Source organism: Lissotriton helveticus, chromosome 5_1 (genome assembly GCF_964261635.1).
Source record: "Lissotriton helveticus chromosome 5_1, aLisHel1.1, whole genome shotgun sequence".
Lineage (NCBI taxonomy): Eukaryota > Metazoa > Chordata > Amphibia > Caudata > Salamandridae > Lissotriton > Lissotriton helveticus.
In genome coordinates, this window is record NC_136065.1 from 1,021,158,591 (window position 1) to 1,021,181,827 (window position 23,237).

The 23,237-nt window shown below is 41.3% G+C and overlaps 1 protein-coding gene across 1 annotated transcript in view; it reads left to right on the plus strand.

Annotated features, from left to right (window-relative positions):
* COX15 (cytochrome c oxidase assembly factor COX15) overlaps positions 1-22,986 on the plus strand; it is an 86,427-nt gene extending 63,441 nt beyond the window's left edge. Inside the window, exon 9 of the mRNA XM_078643548.1 lies at positions 22,519-22,986. Within this exon, the coding sequence (XP_078499674.1) occupies positions 22,519-22,650 (132 nt within the window). The 3' untranslated portion in view covers positions 22,651-22,986. The remainder of the gene's footprint in view (positions 1-22,518) is intronic.
* Positions 22,987-23,237: the final 251 nt, after the last annotated feature.

Below are 23,237 nucleotides of genomic sequence, written 5' to 3' on the forward strand. Positions count from 1 at the left end.
TGGGAGTTCCTAAGTTCCTCAGCATACATTTTAAATCTCCATGTCGACGCTACCAGTACTCATTAGTACCACGCTGACATGCCATGAGATTAATCAGGTGAGAATCCAAAATACTGTCTTGCACATTGACTTTATCCATAAAGTCCCTTGCTGAGATATTTTGCATCTGTATACCACTTTTCAAGATGTGGTTCACTGCATATGACAGTCCAGACAGATCGCTTTCAAACAGTAGATGAAACAAATAGGGAATGCATTGACAAAACCTAGGATCTTCTGCATACAATCGTAAAGTCCGGTATTCAGAAGCAGGAATTTGATCAGGTCGCTCATCATATCTTCCTCCTTGACCTGTTGGAAATAGTTGTGGGAAACACCGAGCTTCCAAACTTTCCTCCCAAACACTAATGGGACTCCCTTTGGCTTGTTTCATTTGAAACAACTCAATAGCATTCCCCATGACTTCCTTGGAATGCAAAGGATGAACACTATAATGTTCATATATTTCTTCATTTTTAGAGGCTTCTTCTTTCTCAATTTGTCCAGCACACAAATCGCTGTCCTCTTCTTCACTTACTTCCTCTTCTGCAACATATACATTCTTGTAGTACTTATTGTTTTTCATCAAATACAATGTTGCCTTTTTGACTTTCCTAACATCCACTAAATCTTGCCAGATTTTCTTACTCTTTGTTGGAACCCCATTAACTAAGATAACCAGAGGTTCCTCTTCCACTTTCTCTACTCCAATTGTATTAATGTTTTTCTTGAAATCTAGAGGCAAATAAACAACTCTTCCCTTTAATCCTCTCTGTAAATCTGATGGAGGCAATTTCCCTGTCTTTGGCTCCATTCGTACAATAGCCTGAAAGGGATGGACACTTTGAATCAAAATAGATTCATAAGTATTTAAATCCTTCAATTCAGAAGGAATCTCAACCAATTCCAGATTATTATGAACTGCTCTAGCAGGCATTTGGTTTTGATTTAATTTGTTACAACAATAAGTACACACACGTTGATCCGATCCCAAATCAAAACAATTTTCTACCATCAAGTATGTTGCGAAATCCTTCCATTCACTAATATTTTCCCTTTCACTTTTTGCATCTAAATCCACTAACTTAGTCTGATTCTTATAATAAGTGCGTCGACAACACACACAAGTGAAATTAGGCCTCTCACTTGATTTCACCTGAAACGTGGCAATTTCCTTCTGAAAATTATCTGTACTGGAAACCTGTACACTCTCTTCCACATTACCTTCTTCTTCTGGGTCAATTTCAACATTCTTCTCTTTACTTGCAAAGTAACAAAACTCAATTTCTTCAAATATTCTTCACATCTACTTCAGAACCATGCAAAAGAGCAGTGCATAATTGTTTAAGCATAATTGCTGGACTCTTAGCATAATACAACATTCTAACTAATTTCCTCACTTTATTATGATGCACTGCTAGCATCCTGAAATGATGAAAAACACTCTGGCATACTCTCCTGGAAAGACAAGCCAGTGAATGACCATGCAAACCTGTCACTTCTCTCACTCTGCAAGGATCTAATTCTTGCAACAACTTCATTTTCTGTTTTAAAGTTTTCTTATTAAATGTCCGTACAAAATCACAAAGCAAATTGATGGAATCCTGTCGCACACTGCAAATACTACTACACTTCCAGGTGTACACTGGTCCCTTAGGACGTCTTCCTAAAACCTCATTACCTAACGCCTCTTCTGCCTCTGTTGACACAAGTTTTTCCAACCGGACAACCATCTTTCACCTCATATGCTCGACCACTGGTGTCCACTGCATGCACCAAATCATTATCCTGGAAATAACTCTCCTCATTAAAAAATGCCTCGCAACTTGAACTATGCATCCATTCTCCTGAAAAAACTTCACAAAAATTACTACGATTAACTGTTCTCTTCCATCTACTATTTGTTTTGAATTCATAAATTACCTTGTTTAGTTTCCTAATTCTATTGATTATCAAAATAAATAACTTTCGCTTAATTTCGAATGCCTGATCAATAATTTTCTCAATGTTTCTCTATCTCTTATAAAAAGCCACTTTCTGTTGACGTTTCTTAAAATTTTTTAACAAATTGCAAATTATCCTGTTGCGAAACATTCGTCTACGAATGTCCCTAAACTGATTTTTCCTTCTACTACCATGCACAGAGTTATCTCCTGCTCTAGCAGTAACATTTTTGATTGGCCTTTCCTTTCCGTTTAAATTGGCTCTCTTTTTCTGGACTAAAACATGTTCTGTACTGACATTTTTTTTTCTGCAAATGTTTCTCAGGAATGATTTCGTTGTCTTACCCGGAGGTTTCTTGGTGACTTGACGAGTTTTTATTGTAGAGGACTGCTGCAAGCATGTAGTAAGCTGCTGTCTTTGACGTTTTGTAGCCTTTCGGCTTCTTTGCTTCGATGGCATACTGTAGTTTTGAAATGATCTGCAGTTGAATCTGTGGTAAAATATAATAAAAAATTTTATTAACCACTATTACCAAACAGTAAATCAATAACAGTCGTCAAAAAATTAACACACTACTTGTCAATTCTACATACAATAATTTTTAGTGCATTGGCAAATTTAGAACTCACAAATAGTAGCAAAGAAATAGAATGCTTCTACATTTGACCTTTGCTCTTTTATATGTGAATCTGAACTAATTTTATTAGCATATTTCACTATTTTATTAAAGACACTTCACCCAAGCTGTTTTTGAAGTTGTGTTTAATTTTAAATGAAACGGTTAACATGGTTACTTTTCATTTCCAGTAACTTTTAAAAATAACTGTTTATAGTTCCATAGGCTCGAGCAGGTCAGCTTCCCACCCTATGTCATACAATTCTGACAAATCGGCATCCTCATCATGTTCTTCATCATCCTCCGGATTTAAATCATCCAAGGGATCTACTTCCACTGATGTTTCAATGACAATTTCAATGATAATATCGAGATCAACAGTTTGCTCATTATCACTCATGCTTGATGTTGTCGTTATCTTTAAAAAAAGAGAACAACAATGAGATGTTGCAGAGTAAGAGACAAATCTCAGAGACTATAATAGTAAAATTGTTTAACAAGAGTAACATTTTGCAGATATTATTTAGCCATGTCCAGCGATGCTGAGGAGGTGAGGCCTATGTCCAAGTTTTCAGTGAACAGGACTCATCTCTTCTTAACCTTGGATAAGCCTCACCAACTCTGTGTCCCCTGCTCATACTTAAATATAAAGGGGCAGATTTATGTTAACTGGCGCATCCGCAGGGATGCAACAGTTAACGTGCGCTGCTGCGCTGCCACCCATGATGTGCCGTATTTACAATGTGGAGCACCATTGAACAAAAAAAGCGCAAAAGCGGCACATTGCAGGAATCACGTCATAAGCGCGACATGTCTACTACAATGCACAGGGGCAAGCCACACATTGCATGGTGCGTCACTCCTTATGGCTGTTTCAAACAGGCGTAAGGATTTGATTCAGCAATGCCATAAAGCTGACTCAGTGAAATGTTCTAAATTTCACCGTGTTAGTTTTACAGGGCTTTCATGCAAATGAATGCCCACCCTGCAACAAAACGCCCACATGAAACCTGACGCAGGTTTCATGTGGCACAGGACTTTACACCGTGACACATCTGCCTAGATGCATCAAGTTGTAAATATGTATCAATATAGCGCATCTTTTGCGCCGCCGCTGCGTCACGAAAATGACGCAACAGCGGCGCAAAAGAGGCACACAGCCATCATAAATCTGCCCCTAACATTTTAAATGATTGGTTCAGGATGCCGATAAGGTGTGGCATATCCAGGGGTTTGTTTGATGTGAGGCCTACTCAGGGTTACAGATGAAATTTATGTTTGTTGAAGAGTACAGACGAGATAATACATGTGCATGCCTACCAATGAAGTGAGTCATGTCTACTGCATTCTTTAACAAAGGCCAGACCTCCTCTGTCTCCCTGGACAGGCCTAAACCTGATCTCCACAATGTGATTCATAATGTTAGGAAACAAAGGATGATGTAATTGAAAAACGTTCAAATATTTATGCTCAATTCACAATCACATCACCTGTGTTTCCTCAGCTTATGTATCTCATTGTGCAGATGTAGTCTAGCATATCCAAGAGTACGCAGAAGATGAGGACTGTATGCAACAGACCAATGTACATTACTCACAATAAAGCATTTTTTTTTTAAAAAACGATTTTCTGCTCATAATTTGAAAACACAACACAGCTCCTATGTAGAAGCACACCCTGTCATTACTTAAATTTGCCAAGCACACATGGGTGCGTATTTACAAGGACTTTGCACCACGGGGAAATGACTTAAATTAAAATGGGGAAAATAACATCAAAGTGACTCAAAGGCCTTGTAAATATGCCCCAAGCAGCCTATGAAACTCTAGCAGTACATATCAAGAAACCTAATTGACTTCAAGAAGTGTACACGGCCATCATAAATCTGCCCCTAACATTTTAAATGATTGGTTCAGGATGCCGATAAGTTGAGGCCTATCCAGGTGTTTGTTTGACGTGAGGCCTACTCAGGGTTACAGATGAAATTTAGGCTTGTTGAAGAGTACAGAGGAGATAATACATGTGCATGCCTACCAATGAAGTGACTCATGTCCACTGCACTCTTTAACAAAGGCCAGACCTCCTCTTTCTCCCTGGACAGGCCTAAACCTGATCTGCACAATGTGATTCGTAATGTTAGGAAACACAGGTGATGTAATTGAAGAACGTGCAATTTTTTTTGCTCATTTCACAATCACATCTCTTGTGTTTCCTTTGCTTAGGTATCTCATTGTGCAGATGTAGTCTAGCATATCAAAGAGTACGCAGAAGGTGAGCACTGTATGCAACAATTTTTACACTTACAGAAGATTCAGCTTCTCCATGCCCCCTACACAGTCCTAAATGTATACAGTTTAAAGTGACGGTATCTTGTTGCAGATGAAGTGAGGCCTATCTTGCAACATGGTGCATCTTTTGCACCACTGCTGCGTCACAAAAGTGACGCAACAGCGGCGCAAAAGAGGCGCACGGCCATCTTAAATGTGCCCCTAACATTTTAAATGATTGATTCAAGATGACGATAAGGTGTGGCCTATCCAGAGGTTTTTTTGAGGTGAGGCCTACTCAGGGTTGCAGATGAAATTTAGGCTTGTTGAAGAGTACAGAGGAGATAATACATGTGCAGGCCTACCAATGAAGTGAGTCATATCCACTGCACTCTTGAACAAAGGCCAGACCTCCTCTGTCTCCCTGCACAGACCTAAACCTCATCTGCACAATGTGATTCGTAATGTTAGAAAACACAGGTGATGTAATTGAAAAACGTGCAAATATTTATGCTCAATTCACAATCACATCACCTGTGTTTCCTCAGCTTAGGTATCTCATTGTGCAGATGTAGTCTAGCATATCCAAGAGTACGCAGAAGATGAGGACTGTATGCAACAGAGCAATGTACATTACTCACAATAAAGCATTTCTTTTTTTTAAAAAACGATTTTCTGGTCATAATTTGAAAACACAACACAGCTCCTATGTAGAAGCACACCCTGTCAGTACTTAAATTTGCCAAGCACACATGGGGGCGTATTTACAAGGACCTTGCACCACGGGGAAATGACTTAAATTAAAATGGGGAAAATAACATCAAAGGGACTCAAAGGCCTTGTAAATATGCCCCAAGCAGCCTATGAAACTCTAGCAGTACATTTCAAGAAACCTAATTGACTTCAAGAAACGTTTTTAAACACATGAAGTAAACTATTTATTCACCCACATTCATGGGGAAGTGATTAAAATGCCCTAACACACATAAAAGCGTATTTTTAAGGCCCTTGCACCATTTTTGCGTCACTTTTAACATGGCTATGTAACTCAAAGAAACAAAGTCTAAATTTGCCAAGCACACATGGGGGCGTATTTACAAGGACTTTGCACCACGGGGAAATGTCTTAAATTAAAATGTGGAAAATAACATCAAAGTGACTCAAATGCCTTGTAAATATGTGTCAAGCAGCCTATGAAACTCTAGCAGTACATATCAAGAAACCTAATTGATTTCAAAAAACGTTTTTAAACACATCAAAAAAACAAATTATTTTCCCACATTCATGAGGAAGTGACTTAAAATGCCCTAACACACATGAAAGCGTATTTTTAAGGCCCTTCCACCACTTTTGCGTCACTTTTAACATGGCTATGTAACTCAAATAAACAAAGTCTAAATTTGCCAAGCACACATGGCGGCGTATTTACAAAGACTTTGCAGCACGGGGAAATGTCTTAAATTAAAATGGGGAAAATAACATCAAAGTGACTCAAAGGCCTTATAAATATTCCTCAAGCAGCCTATGAAACTCTAGCAGTACATATCAAGAAACCTAATTGATTTCAAAAAACGTTTTTAAACACATCAAGTAAATCACTTATTTACCCACATTCATGGGGAAGTGACTTAAAATGCCCTAACACACATGAAAGCGTATTTTTAAAGCCCTTCCACCACTTTTGCGTCACTTTTAACATGGCTATGAAACTCAAAGAAAATAGATCTATTTGTAAAACACTTGACACAAAGCAACATTTTAAATACACAACTTTCTTCATAAATTCATCCCTAAAGCATAATATTCTCTATCTAAATTAAATGAATCTTTTCTCACCTTAGCAAATACTTTTTGAGTTTCAAAACAGTCTCAGACACACACCAATTTTTCTTTAGCAGAGCAAAAGGTATGCACTCCAGAGGCTGCAACCATCAATGGCACAGAAATGCTGTAATTCATAACACATATCTCTCATGTCACCCAATCAAAACTCTTCCCTCACTTTTTTTCAAATCAACACCCTTCCCCCCTCTGCCCTTTCTGCCTTTTTTTCATAGCTACCACCTCCTGAAAGACCTGTCATGTTTACAAGTTCACACAACAATGTTTCAATTGAACTCTGAACTCTCAGTACACCTGCGTATCCAGTGCAATCTTTCATAAAATGATTTTTTCTTGACCATTCAAATTACATCTTTCAAAGAACTCATCCATGCACCCTAACTTTCTGTTTTCAGCAATCAAAATCCACCAATCACTGCTACTGAATCATTAGCACAGAAACTCCACACTTTTTTTCATTACATACTCCTACTATTTCAACTGCCATTTCATTCCCACACTTCATCTGACTGCAGCAGAACCTCCTCTCACCATGTTTTCTGTCTGGATTGTTGGACATAGTTACATCCACTGGGCTCAAAGGTATGCTGATAACAGAAATTTACACAACCTCAATTTACAAAATGTGGAAATCAACTGGATTGGTCACAGAGGATTAAGATGTCACCAATTGATACCATTGGTGAAAACCTTTTTGCATTTGCCAAACCCTGACCTGTTAATTGTGCACTGTGGAGGAAATGACTTGGGTACTTTGACTGGGGTAGGTCTGGAAATGCTTTTAAAGGACACCTTTGAGCAATTGATGGCACTTTTTCCTCAAACTGGTATATTCAAATATATGCCAAAGACAGAAATGGAAGTGGTCCAACCAATTTTGTCCACAAATTGAGAAATCGAGGAAGCATGTAAATAAGTCTGTTTCAGCTTACATGAGAGACCATGGAATGGGCTCCATCTACAACAATAACTTGCGTTACTACATGCAAGATATCTACAGAGGAGATGGAGTTCACTTCTCAGATGAGGGGAACAGAGTTTTCATCCTGAATTTAAGACTATGTATTGGTACCTACTTATAAGTACCTAAATCTACCACATACCCAAAAGCTCTTCTCAGAGCTACCCTAACTATGATCACTCTAAACAAATTTTAAATGTAACTTTTTTTTTTTTACTAATTTTCACGATTTACGCTTTCCGGAGCGCTACCCGGTACGCGCACCGGACGCTAACCGCGCAAAAATTTGGAGAAAAAAATTGGGTTTTTTTCGCACATATGGGCCTCCTCAGCCACCCTCAGAAAACCTAGGGGGTCAGGATACGTCTACCGTGCCCCCTTCTACCCATTCTGAACATTATTTGACCTCCATCTTGTATCTCAATTCTACCGAAACACAAAATGGAGGACTCCCGTAACGCTACCGGTTCGCGTACCGGGGCGCGCACCGGGAAGCGCTCGCTTAAAAAAGGTGGGAAAGTAATTCACAGAAAAACCACTGGAGACACTTTCACCAAATATAGATTAGCTCATACTACATACCAATCCCTACCATTTTCACAAATTTGATTGGAATTCCATTTAGCCATTTAGCCTGTAGACCTCTCTAAATACCCTGAGGTAAATTACTTCACAAAACACATCTGAAGTGTTGGAATTGACAACCAATTAAAATGTTACTTTCATTTTCTACTTTTTTTACCTGACATTTGATTGGTTATGTACCTGAATATATATAAAGAAAGAGAGAAAAACACAGCCATTTTGACTACTACTTCCTGAAGTACATTGCAAGAGCATTTTCACTGACAACTTAAACTTGTTTTTAAAAGGTAAGATGTTATTTTGAAAACTGAAGTATATTGTGCACTTTAAGTTAATATGGAAAACTTTTTCTGATAGTTATATACTATCCCTCTGTAATAGTTATAGATTTAGATAGACTTCTCTGTTATAGTTATGGATGGATTTAGGCTTGTCTTGTATAATTATGAATTTACTAAGGTTTCATCACATACACATTTTTATATTTCTACTACCAGTCTGATACCATACACTGCCCAAAGATAAATTCACTGTTAAATGAATCCCAACAGTGCCCTATCTCTACTGATATATATATATATTTTTATGCAAATTTCAGGCAAAATGGAAGGAGAACAAAAAGTGTCATTTGAAATTGTCCTTGAAGAGACCAATCAAGAAAACATTGAACCAAATGACATTGAATTCATGGATGAATCACAAGACCATGAACTACTACAATGTGTACAATCTGTAGATTTCCTCCTTCAAAATGAGGACATTTCAGACACTCAAATGTTGCAAGTTATGTTCACTGAAAATGACGACATTTCGGACAGTCAAATGTTAGACGTTCTATTAAATTTTGAAAAACAATCACAAGAATAAAAAATAAAAAAAATAAAACAACAAAACGAACAATCAATAAACATACAATATTTGAAAAGTCTATCATTCTTTTTTCCTCATAGTACGCTCCCCGGACCGCTTCCCGGTGCGCGTACCGGGCGCCCTTTTAAAGCCTCCACATCAAACCTAGGGGGTCAGGGAGGATCTACTATGCCCCCTTATGGTCATTTCCCCCTTTGTTTTGGCCTCCTCTTGTCTCTCGATCCTACCGAGAGACAAGATGGCGGCCGCTCCGGACTGTTTAGAATGTTGACAGACACCGGAGAGCCAATCAGCTTCGCGAAGTTCCGTTACGCGTCAAGTACGCGAACCGGGGCGCTAACCGGGGCGCGCTTACAGATATATATATTTTTTTGAACGTTAATTTCTCAAAAACCACTGGAGCACATGTATTGAGACCTAGCAAAGGCACATCGGGCAAACAACATCTACAATTTTGCCAAGTTTCATGTAAATCCATTCAGCCGTTCAAGCTAAAAGTGAGCCCAACCGCCCTATGAAAAATTGCATGGTAAAAACGCGTTTTGGGACCCCCCTTGACGAAACCCCCCCCAAAATTTCAGGGGCTGCTCAGAAACAAAATGTTCCATTTTCCTGAAAATTTCAGCCAATTCCGTCCTCAAACGCCAAAGTTATTCGACATAGGATTTTTTCTCTATGGGATTTTTGAAAATTCTAACTATATATACCTACTGGCGACCGCCAGTAGGTAATATATATATATATATATATATATATATATATCAGCTCCAACAAACCCTCACCGTCGATTACGGAAATCAGGTAGCAGCACTCGGGGGTAAATACACGATTAAGTTTTATTTTTCCACAACGCGCTTCCGGCACTCGGCCTTCGTCAGTGTTCAAAACAACGGAGTGCCGCAAAGCCACAATGCATTTTAAATCATCACGTGGTGCTGATACATAACACAAAGATAGGACCATTAGAAGTGAACCCGGTCGCCATCTTAGAAAGGTTAGAGGATATGGCATGTTGCAATCCGCTCTGTAAATCAAGCAGAGTACAACTGTACATACACAAATAAATTGATGGCAATACATATTCTATTCCCATAATGCCCGCAAATGGGCCATGTGCATTTGATACAAATTAATATTCCCCCTCATATACCACGTTATCTCGCCCTGAATGGGCCAAAACAGATTCTAATGCAGATTAGATTACGTGACAATACTAATTACCAAAGGCATTATATTACAAAAAGGAAAAAAGAGAAGAAAAGCTAATCGAAGCAATTTCAAACAGTATAAGCAATATTTACAATATATACACCTGACCAGTAAAGTCCTAATTGAATTTCATCAGATCAAATGGACTGCCAAGTCCTCATGTACGTTCAATCCTTCTGGCATTTTACTTTGTAGGTCAATTATATAACGCGACTCCAGTCGCCTTAATTTATGTAACCTGTCACCTCCTCTTGTGTGGGCCGGTACGGAATCCAGACAAAAATACGCTAACAGATCCCTGTTACGTTTGTGTTCCTTATCAAAATGTCTGGCTACAGGGTAGTTCACGTCTGCATTTTGAATTGCCCTTTGATGCTCTAAAATCCTTAGTTTCACAGGATTTGTTGTGCTGCCAACATACCTTCTGCCACAAGGACATGTTAGACAGTACACAACGTAAGGTGTAGAGCATGTGAGGAACTTTCCTATTTTTTTAGGTTGTTTAACCCCAGGTACAGTGTACTGTGTAGTGCGCCTACTACCTTTGCAAGCCTTGCATTTCCCGCAAGGGTAAAAGCCTTTCAGAGGTTCGGACTTGGATCTAGACGTGGTACCGTCATGATGACTATGCACTAAGTAGTCTTTAAGTGCTCGTGCCTTCCTAAAGGTGACTAGAGGGTGAGATGGTAAATCTTGCTTAATGACAGTGTCAGTAAGCAAGATGTTCCAATGCTTACGCATAATGCGTTTCAGTTCAGAAGCATTACGGGAAAACGTTGTAATCATTCTAAATGTCCCTCCAACAGACTTGTTGTTATCAGCATTCTCTGTTTTATCTTTTTTAAGTAGTTCGCTCCTGTCCAAGTCGCTAACTTTCTTCATTGCCTGTTTGAGTACTACCTCTTTGTAACCTCTGGTTCTGAATCTCTGGATGCTACTGTTAGCTGCCTTGCGGAAATCCTGTTCCTTCGTGTTGTTCCTCTTGATCCTTAATAGTTCCCCATAGGGTATACTATTCACTAGGCTTGTAGGGTGACTACTGGTCGCAAATAAAGTCGAGTTACCAGCAGTCTCCTTACGGAAAAGCTTCGTGTGTAGCCTGCCATCATCTACAAAGACTGTCAAGTCTAAATAGTTGACCTCCATTTGGCTGAATGTCCCTGTGAACTGCAAGTTATTGTTATTCATATTGAGTACCGCAACATATTCTTTTGCTAGATCGACCGACCCCTCTATAATAATAAAAAGGTCGTCAATGTAGCGGTGCCAACATTTGACAAGTTCATTCCACTTTTTATTTGCTGGGGACCAGGCTACCTGCTCCTCCCACCACCCCACGAATAAATTCGCGAAGCTGGGGGCGGAGCAGGTACCCATCGCCACGCCCGTAAGCTGTTTATATAGATCTTGGCCAAATAAAAAGATGTTATTATTCAGACAGAATCCTAGGAAATCGAGCAACATTTTGTTGTGTTCAAAGTATTTTACCGATCTTGTTTCCAGAAACCAAGAGATAGCCAAAAGTCCCTCCTCATGCCCAATGCACGTATACAAACTGGTGATGTCTATCACCAGCATAGTGTAACCATCACTCCAAACCACATCTTCAATTATATTTAAAAAATGCTTAGTATCCTTCAGATAGGATTTCAAACCAGTAACATGCGGAGAAAGAAAAGAATCAACATACATAGATAAATGTTCAGTGAGGCTGCCCTGTGAGGCCACAATCGGCCTACCAGGAGGATTCAGTAAGTCCTTGTGTATTTTAGGTAAATGGTAAAACGTGGGGGTAACCGGATTAGGGCATCTCAAAAATAAGTTCTCATCACAGCTCAACATACCACTATTATACCACCTCAAGATCATATCGTGATATTCCTTAATACTGTTGTTATATACAGATGTATTAACTTTAGTGTATGTGCTGGAATCATTTAACTGGCGTAAAGCCTCCTGTTCATATTGTGTCTTGGTGAGCAAAACAATATTCCCCCCCTTGTCTGAGGGTTTGCACACCAAAGACGAGTTGAGGACTCGTCTTTGGTGTGCAAACCCTCAGACAAGGGGGGGAATATTGTTTTGCCCACCAAGACACAATATGAACAGGAGGCTTTACGCCAGTTACCCTTGCGGGAAATGCAAGGCTTGCAAAGGTAGTAGGCGCACTACACAGTACAATGTACCTGGGGTTAAACAACCTAAAAAAATAGGAAAGTTCCTCACATGCTCTACACCTTACGTTGTGTACTGTCTAACATGTCCTTGTGGCAGAAGGTATGTTGGCAGCACAACAAATCCTGTGAAACTAAGGATTTTAGAGCATCAAAGGGCAATTCAAAATGCAGACGTGAACTACCCTGTAGCCAGACATTTTGATAAGGAACACAAACGTAACAGGGATCTGTTAACGTATTTTTGTCTGGATTCCGTACCGGCCCACACAAGAGGAGGTGACAGGTTACATAAATTAAGGCGACTGGAGTCGCGTTATATAATTGACCTACAAAGTAAAATGCCAGAAGGATTGAACGTACATGAGGACTTGGCAGTCCATTTGATCTGATGAAATTCAATTAGGACTTTACTGATCAGGTGTATATATTGTAAATATTGCTTATACTGTTTGAAATTGCTTCGATTAGCTTTTCTTCTCTTTTTTCCTTTTTGTAATATAATGCCTTTGGTAATTAGTATTGTCACGTAATCTAATCTGCATTAGAATCTGTTTTGGCCCATTCAGGGCGAGATAACGTGGTATATGAGGGGGAATATTAATTTGTATCAAATGCACATGGCCCATTTGCGGGCATTATGGGAATAGAATATGTATTGCCATCAATTTATTTGTGTATGTACAGTTGTACTCTGCTTGATTTACAGAGCGGATTGCAACATGCCATATCCTCTAACCTTTCTAAGATGGCGACCGGGTTCACTTCTAATGGTCCTATCTTTGTGTTATGTATCAGCACCACGTGATGATTTAAAATGCATTGTGGCTTTGCGGCACTCCGTTGTTTTGAACACTGACGAAGGCCGAGTGCCGGAAGCGCGTTGTGGAAAAATAAAACTTAATCGTGTATTTACCCCCGAGTGCTGCTACCTGATTTCCGTAATCGACGGTGAGGGTTTGTTGGAGCTGATATTGAGGTCGGGCGCACCCCCGGCGAGCAGGCACCAGCCAAGGAGTGCGACAGGCAGGTGCAAGTGGAGCATATATATATATATATATATATATATATATATATATATATATAATCGAGAATCTCTATTACGTAAGTTAGAGACAGGCACATAATTCTCCTAGGTACGAAGACTCCGAACGGTTTTAACGCGAGTGAGGACTGTATTTTGTATTTGTATTTGTATGTGGATTTATAGAGCGCGATTGCTGGCCAGGGGCGTCCAAGCGCTAGGAACCAACAGAAGGGAGAGATGGAGGCAGGGGGGACTGGCGAAGCATTACTGTGGGGAGTTGAAGAGGAATGTTTTGAGCTGTTTCCGGAACGAGGAGAGGTTGGGGTTGGCTCTCAGATGGAGAGGTAGGGTGTTCCACGTCTTGGAGGCATTGTAGGTGAAGGTCCTACCGCCAGATCTGACCTTCTTTATTCTGGGTGTTGTGGCCATGAAGGCCTGGTTTGATCGAAGATTTCTGGTAGGTTGGTAGTGGGAGACTAGGTTGTGGGTGATGAGGGGGCCTGTGTTCCAGAAGGCCTGGTGCCCGATACACATGGCTTTGAAGTGAATTCTTTGGCGAACTGGTAACCAGTGTAATTTGATAAGACCAGCTCTAACGGATTGTCGACGAGTGAGCTGAAGGAGTGTGCGGGCTGCACAGTTCTGTACAGTTTGAAGTCTCCGCAGTGTATAGTCTGGGGCAGCAAGGTAGAGGGCGTTGTTGAAGTCCAGGCGGGACTGAATCAGGCCCTGGATGGCTACCTGTTTGGCTTCCATGGGTAAAAGATGGAGGACCTTCCTTAGCATCCTAAGGAGGCCGAAACAGGTTGCTGAAAGTTTGGTGGCTTGGGTGCCAAAAGAAAGGCATCTGTCCAGCCATACCCCAAGGCTCTTGATGTAGTCCTTGGGGGCCGGGGGGGTACCCAGGCAGGGTGGCCATAGAGCATTAAAAGATTCAGGGTCGGCAGGGCCCAGAAGCATTATCTGTCTTGTCCCCGTTCATTTTGAGTGATGAGGAGGACATCCAGCTCTTTACCTCCTCTAGACATTTTCTGAGCCCTCCTCTCCTTGGCATGTTAGCTTCTTGCGCCAATGAGACCACCAGCTGAGTGTCGTCAGCGTAGGAAATGATCTTGATTCCAAACTGACGGACAACCTCAGCCAGTGGGCTCATATAAATGTTAAAGAGCGCCGGGCTTAATGAAGAGCCCTGTGGTACTCCGCATCTTAATGGCCTGCTAGTAGATATTGATTCGCCGTCGAATACCCGGAAGGATCTGTCCTTCAAGAAGGACTTGAACCATAGCCAAGCTTTGTCTTTTATGCCGATATTAGACATACGGTCCAGCAGGATGTCATGGCTGACCGTGTCGAAAGCCGCGCTTAGGTCAAGGAGGATCACTGCCACTGATCCTCCTTGGTCCAGGATGGTTCTGGATTCCTCGGTGACCATGAGGAGCGCGGTTTCGGTTCCATGCTTTGGTCTGAAGCCTGTTTGAGTGGGGTCCAACAAATGATGGTTTTCTAGGTAGGCGATCAGTTGACCGTTGATGTCTCTCTAAGATTTTGCTCAGCCAAGGCAGTAGAGAGATTGGCCGATAATTGCTGAAGTCTGAGGGGTCCAGGCTAGGTTTCTTTAGCAGGGCTCGGACCATGGCTCGTTTCCATTCCGGCGGGACCATGCCGGCGATAATGGAGGAGTTTAGAAGGTCCATTATGATGGGCAGAGTGACTTGGGAAGCTGACATGACGATGTCTGGCGGGGCTGGGTCGTCAGGGGAACCTGATTTGACTTTCCGAGCCACGGATTCTAAGGTCGCAAGATTGAGGGGGGAAAAGTGGTCCAGTGTGGGAGGAGACTGAGATAAAGGGGGTGTCAGAGTAAAATTGGTCTGAGTTGGGGGGGCGGTGGGCAGGGGGGGGAAGGATTCGTAGATTTTATTGATTTTTTGGAGGAAGAAGTCTGCCATCTTGTTGCAGTGTTCTGTAGATTTGGTCTCAAGCAGGCTAGGTGGCAATTTAGTAAGATTTTTCACAATTTGGAAAATTTCTCTTGATTTTGATTTGGCTGAAATAATTTTATTAGAGAAGTGTGCTGCTTGGCTGGCTATGATTTCTTCTTTGTACTCTTTGATTAGCTTTCGGTATTGGGTTTTATTTTCTGGTGAGGAGTCCAGACGCCATTTCCTTTCGGCCTGCCTACACTGGCATTTCTTTGCCCTAAGGGCTTCTGAGTACCAGGGAGCGGACTTGTGGGAACGTTTAATTGTGGTTTTTCTTTTGGGTAGGGAGTGATTGGGTGATCCATTCTTCGTATGTCTGGTTTGCGAGGCAGGGATCCTTGTTATGAAGAGGTAGGTTGCTGGCCAATTTGGTGGTCCATTTTTCGGTTGAAAGGCGAGACCAGGGTCTGGCTATTCTTACTATGGGTCTAACGGCTAAGGGCCTAGGTGTGGTCCATGAAAGGGGAACCAATAGGTGGTCTGTCCATGGGAGGGGGATAGGTAGACCAGTTTCCAAGTTTACGCAGTTGCTAAATACTGGGTCTAGCAAGTGACCCTTAACGTGGGTTGGAGAGCTGACAGATTTGTGTAATTGCAGTGCTGCTAGGTCATCTGTAAGTGTGGTTGCCGTATGGTCTGCTACAGAGTCAAAGTGAAAGTTAAAGTCACCTAGCAGGGTGAAGTTAGAGGAGGTGCTGGCTCGTTCGGCCACAATCGATGCCAGTTGGTTGTGGAATTGCTTGGGGGGACCGGGGGGGCGGTAAATTAGAGTGCCTGAGAAGCAGTTGTTAGGGGAGAGTTCGAGGCTGAAGGCTAAGCTCTCGCAGTCCGGGATGGTTTCTGGGATGACTCGGCAGAGGAACTGCTCTTTGTAGATGATTGCTAGGCCTCCTCCTCTACCTACCTTCCGGCCGGTCTTGACGAGAGATTTGGAAGCCAGGTGGAAGGGCTGTGACCAGGGCCAGGTCGGAGTCTGAGGTGAGCCAAGTTTCCGTCAGGAAGACAATGTCAGGCATACGTTCTTCCATCAGGAGTGCAAATTCTTCCCTATGTTTAGGTAGGGATCTGCAATTTAGCATGAACATGCGGTACTCGTGGGATTGGTCTATGGCCAGCTGGGGTTTGAGGGTCGATTTGCAGATATTGCAGGTTTGAGGGAGTTTTTCTACGTGAAACGGATGCTGGCTGCACTCCTTTTGATGGAGCCTTAGTTCCAGGAGATTTGCGGCACTGTACTGCCTAGGTTTTGCGGTTTGGGGTGTAGGGGGGGGTGGCCCTAGGCCCGGTCTCGGCGCGGACGAGCGCAGACGAGCTTGCCTTAAGGGCGCCTTCGGCGCGCAATTGTCGCGCCCGCTGCGCTCGTCACTGCGCTTCCTCCATATACACATGATTTATTTGGGTTGGTGGGGGGAGGGGGCGTGGCCTGTGTGCACGCTGGTGATGGCGGCAGCTGAGGGGCTTTGCCGGCGTGCCGCAGCTGCGATAAGATCCGCAGCGCGGTGTACCAGCGAGCGACAGAGGCTTGGTGAGTGATTTTAACCCCTTCGACGCTCATGATGAGCCCAGCTCGTCATGGAGTTTCCATTGACTTCAATGGAAATTACATTGAAGAGCCAGAGGTGGCCTTAGCATCCAAGTTAAAAAGATACAAAACAACAATTGTGACTCGCAAGTGAAAAGTTACAAAGATTAGCTTAAGCAATTTTTAAAAGGCTCCCGGCTTCCGCCTCAGGAGTGGAGGTTCTGACTGGCAGCTCGTATTCAGCGCTAGTTATAGGGCAAGGGGGCGTGGCCTCGAGGGGGGCGTGGCCTGTGTGCACGCCGGTGATGGCGGCAGCTGAGGGGCTTTGCCGGCGTGCCGCGGCTGCGATAAGATCCGCAGCGCGGTGTACCAGCGAGCGACAGAGAGGCTTGGTGAGTGATTTTAAAAAGATACAAAACAACAATTGTGACTCGCAAGTGAAAAGTTTCAAAGATTAGCTTAAGCAATTTTTAAAAGGCTCCCGGCTTCCGCCTCAGGAGTGGAGGTTCTGTTTTACATATTTATGAGTCACTAATATGAATTGGCCTGTTCAAACTGTACATACAACTCAGCTGCTTCAATAACTTTTGTCCATTATGGTCAATTTTAAACTTAGTATTATGATATATCACTTTGTCACTTTTATATATGTTTTTTATATCGGGATGCACTGATTTCATGCCAATGTCTATTTGCGATTTTGCACATCCAATTTTACACACTAACAGGTTGATCGACCAATGCCAACTTGGGCTTTATTACCTAGTGTTCTTCTGTTTATATAAGTGAACACAGGGGTCTTATTCGACTTGAGACGCAGTTTTACTCGCTCATTCGAAGATGAATTTTTTGTAGATCCTAGTTATTTATTGGTTTTAACAGGATTTTACACAGTCTTTCTTAGAAATGCAGTTAATTAGTAATGTGTGCGTAGGGTTTTAACAGCAATGTTTTTGAATATTTATATTTTAACATATTTATTTATTTATATGTTTTATATTTATTCTCAATTGCTGCTAGTGATGTTATTAGTCACCCAGCCCTCAGACTTCCTGATTCATCGAATTATTTAAATCATGTTTCTTTGGATTGCAAATCTCTTCTGTTTGTAAAAAGTATGACAGTATGTCTTCTATGTTACTTACTTTGGCATGTTGCACTTTAAGTATAAATGAGCACTCCGCCCCTTGAACGTTGTCATGTGATCAAGGCCTCTTGAGGCTGAAACGCGTTATGGCGGCATGGTGTTGAGCACAAATAAATGAATACCGCACCAAAAAAAAAAAAATGGCGGCAGGTGTTGAGCACAAATAAATGAATAACGCACCAGTTCCGGGTCTCGCCTCGCCTTTTGATGCTGATTATCTAAGAAGACGTCTTTCTGCCACATATATATATATATATATCAATCCTCCAGCCCCAAGTGACGGCGGGCTTCGAGCGAGGGAGCGACCCCTCCAATATTTGCAAAGATGCTGTTTGCGGTACAAAAAGCGAAGCTCAAGCCCAAATTCTTGTAGCGTGTTATTTATTTATAACAAAAGCGTCAAAAAACACCCGACGTGTTTCGGTGCAGCTGCACCTTGGTCACGGGTAAATCAGTTTCATGAATGCCTCCATTATCTAGTGCTTAAACATAAAAATAAAAGTAGGACTACCCGTCCCAACACTGCTGTTTTCAATTGAACACTGGCAGACATCTTGGATGGTGTAAACAATTTAGCAAATACTGTGGTTATTACATACACACATTTTATGCATGGATTAACAAATATTGCATCATAGTTTGTTTACTGGTTTAGTAAATTCTGGTATGCTAGAGTATCAAACCTGTGTTCCTCACATTCTGCCAAGAAATATATTCTGTAATTGTGCCCAAGTGGGCTCACATCCCTCTAAAGTTCACTCAAAAGTTCATCCCGCCCTAGTGGGCGTATCGATGTATCAGCTAACGATATTCGAAACATATGTTTGCGTAGTTGCAATCGTGCCCAAGTGGGCTCACATCCTATTGTATCACGTGTCAAAAAACCACACTCCTCATTGAAAATCGTTCAATGTATTTCTTACAGTTGTTGTTCAGTTATTCCTTCCCGTAGTGTGCAGACTACAATGTCTCCTACAAAAATAAATAAATAAATGTGCAATCACTAAAGTGTTCAGTGCATATTAAAACCACTGCTTCACATTAAACACGGAATCATATTACATCATACAGTTGTCATGCGTAAGCTACTCTTCTCCTGCTAACCCAAATGCACTTCCATCTCCTCATCCTTATTAAGACCCTTAGGTTGTACTGTGTCATACCTGATTATAAATCTCGACTCCAGTTGGCGCAATTGTCTGACTCTATCTCCCCCTCTTTCTGAGATTGGTACCCTATCCAGGGCACAAAATTGTAGTAGGCCTACGTCCTTGTTGTGACGTTCCTTAAAATGTTTAGCAATGGGATAGTTCTTATCCTCATTGACTATCGCTCTTGTATGCTCAAGGACTCTTTTTTTGACCTGATGTATTTTTCTTCCAATATACACTAATGGGCATGGGCAACATAAAGCATATACACAGAAATCAGACTTACAAGTCAGATGTTTCTGTATTACATACGGTTTCTGGGTGTCAGAAAGTCGTAACTCTTTTCTGTTAGTACTATTTTTACATGCTTTACATGCTCGGCATGTATAGAAGCCTCTTATTGATTTTGCATCAGTTTTAACGGCCACCTGCTCCTCCCACCAGCCCGGGTTTATTCCTGGGCTGGTGGGAGGAGCAGGTGGCCGTTAACATCTTGGCCTTTTCCCAGAATGTGGTCCTCTGGGCTCGGTATATAGATGATGTTTTCTGTATTTGGAGAGGCAGTAGAGAGGATGCAATACAATTTGTGGATGACTTGAATGTGAACGACTATTATCTGAAATTCACATGTAACATAGACAAAAAGTCGTTAGAATTTCTGGATGTAGTGGTATATGCAGAAGGAGGCAGGCTTAGGAGTAGGTTATTCCGTAAGCCGACTGCAGTCAATAGCCTACTACACGCGGCAAGTTGCCACTCACAGAAATTGATTATGAGCATCCCGTTTGGCGAATTATTACGGGCCAGACGTAACTGCGGCACAGACAGAGATTTTGAGAATGAATTGTTAAACATGAAGACCCGCTTTAAAGAAAGAGGTTATTCTGATAAAGTGGTTGAACAAGCTTGTTTAAAGGTGAGAACTATTGACAGGATGGAACTGTTACACCCAAAGGTGACAATTCCGGAGGACAAGGAACCTATAAGGTTCATTACAGCTTATAGCAATCAGTCAAGGCAGGTGAGGAGAAGTTTGAAAAAGTACTGGCAAGTACTTAATCTGGATCCAGTACTTAAGAGCCTTGTGAGTAGTCAGCCACAGATCACATTCAGAAAGTGTACGGCGCTGAAGGACCTGTTATGTAGCGATAATCCTAAAGAGAAAACTGATGCAAAATCAATAAGAGGCTTCTATACATGCCGAGCATGTAAAAATAGTACTAACAGAAAAGAGTTACGACTTTCTGACACCCAGAAACCGTATGTAATACAGAAACATCTGACTTGTAAGTCTGATTTCTGTGTATATGCTTTATGTTGCCCGTGCCCATTAGTGCATATTGGAAGTACAATACATCCTGTCAAAAAAAGAGTCCTTGAGCATACAAGAGTGATAGTCAATGAGGATAAGAACTATCCCATTGCTAAAGATTTCAAGGAACGTCACAACAAGGACGTTGGCCTACTACAATTTTGTGCCCTGGATAGGGTACCAATCTCAGAAAGAGGGGGAGATAGAGTCAGACAATTGCGCCAACTGGAGTCGAGATTTATAATCGGGTATGACACAGTACAACCTAAGGGTCTAAATAAGGATGAGGAGACGGAAGTGCATTTGGGTTAGCAGGAGAAGAGTGCCTTACGCATGACAACTGTATGATGTAATATGATTCCGTGTTTAATGTGAAGCAGTGGTTTTAATATGCACTGAACACTTTAGTGATTGCACATTTATTTATTTATTTTTGTAGGAGACATTGTAGTCTGCACACTGCGGGAAGGAATAACTGAACGACAACTGTAAGAAATACATCGAACGATTTTCATTGAGGAGTGTGGTTTTTTGACAGGTGATACAATAGGATGTGAGCCCACTTGGTCACGATTGCAACTACGCAAACATATGTTTCGAATATCGTTAGCTGATGCATCGATACGCCCACTAGGGCGGGATGAACTTTTGAGTGAACTTTAGAGGGATGTGAGCCCACTTGGGCACAATTATATAATATATTTCTTGGCAGAATGTGAGGAACACGGGTTTGATACTCTAGCATGCCAGAATTTACTAAACCAGTAAACAAACTATGATGCAATAGTTGTTAATCCATGCAGAAAATGTGTGTATGTAATAACCACAGTATTTGCTAAATTGTTTAGACCATCCAAGATGTCTGCCAGTGTTCAATTGAAAACAGCAGTGTTGGGACGGGTAGTCCTACTTTTATTTTTATGTTTAAGCACTAGATAATGGAGGCATTTATGAAACTGTTTTACCCGTGACCAAGGTGCGGCTGCACCGAAACGCGTCGGGTGTTTTTTTTACGCTTTTGTTATCAATAAATAACACGCTACAAGAATTTGGGCTTGAGCTTCGCTTTTTGTACCACAAACAGCATCTTTGCAAATAAATATAAATATATATATATATATATATATATATATATATATATATATATATTTGTGAATTCAATAAAATATGACGTCATTTGTGTATTTGTTTGTTGAATGCTTATTTCCGCACTATTGTGTATATTCTTGCAGTTCAAATCATTGAAATTGCTTAAGCCAGGGTTCCTGGATTCGAATAATTACTCAATGGGGATCCCCGAATTCCTGTAATGATTAAGTGGCAATCTACAGAAGTCAAAAGGTTCAGTACTATTGACATAATTTATCTCTCACATTCCTAGTTTAAGACACAAGATATGTGCATAAAGTGTTTCCACCAGTGCTTAATTTGCGCCTGTGTTTTCCGGTGCGGAGCACCGGCACTTAATTGTCAACACCGGCACTTGTGACAGTCTGCCACAAGGTGTCCACAACAACAGTCCATTATTAATTCAATATACATTAAAAATTACTATTACCTGCTACCCAAGCCATTCTTATAGCTTTGGGGGCCTCGCTGATGTGTCACACTTGTAGGAGTGTGATGGTTATTAGTTGTGTCTGTACTGTTATTGGCTGCACTGTCTGGGGCAATGTGTGGTGCAAGCTGCAGTGGCCTTCTGACGAGAGCCCTGGCACTTTTTCTTTTTTCTTTAATACAAATTAAGCACTGGTTTCCACTGAAGCCGTAGTTGACCACAACATTATATTGAAAGTCGCAGATCTCAAACAAGTTAACTTCATGTAAATATTATGGGTTCTTATTCTGATATCCGTTTCTTTCTTCACAGGTCACTCTGGGAATCTGCACTCTTCTCTTTTACGTTCCAACACCTCTTGCTGCCACCCACCAGTCTGGTTCCTTGGCCCTGCTCAGCATGGCACTTTGGCTCATGAATGAACTTCGACGTGTACCGAAATAATACCAATAGCTGGCTGTGGTTGCTTTTCTTAGATCATCCTGCTGAGAAAATTTACAGACAAGTCCCTTGTTTTCAGTCTCTGGCAAGCATTTTTTACTTTGGTGATATTAACTTATTGACATAATGGATTATTTTTACTGCTGGAGCTTCCGAACATTTTCCAGTCAGAGTAAAATGAACAAGACTGATTTTACTCCAAGGTGTACAAATGTATTCACTAAATGCTATCATAATACAAATTAAAAATGTCTCATTCTTTACAAAACTTAATTCTAGTTTTCCCTAACCTAGTACTACATCAAATATATTTTTGGATAGGCTGTCCTTTCCTATTGACGTATTGATTGTATTTCATTTCCTTTAAGTTTCAAACAAGGCTTAAAAAGTTAACTGCTTACCATACAAGGAAGTGCAACTATTGTCTAGGAAAACAAAATTACGCTTGCATAATCTACACTAAGAAATGTATTCATGTCAATCAATCAGTCCATCAACAGCATTTGTAATGTGAAACACTAACACCCCTAGTGGTATCTGAGTGCTGTGTCTCCATCGAAGAGCCAGGTTCTAGGTCAAAGCAGCGATGT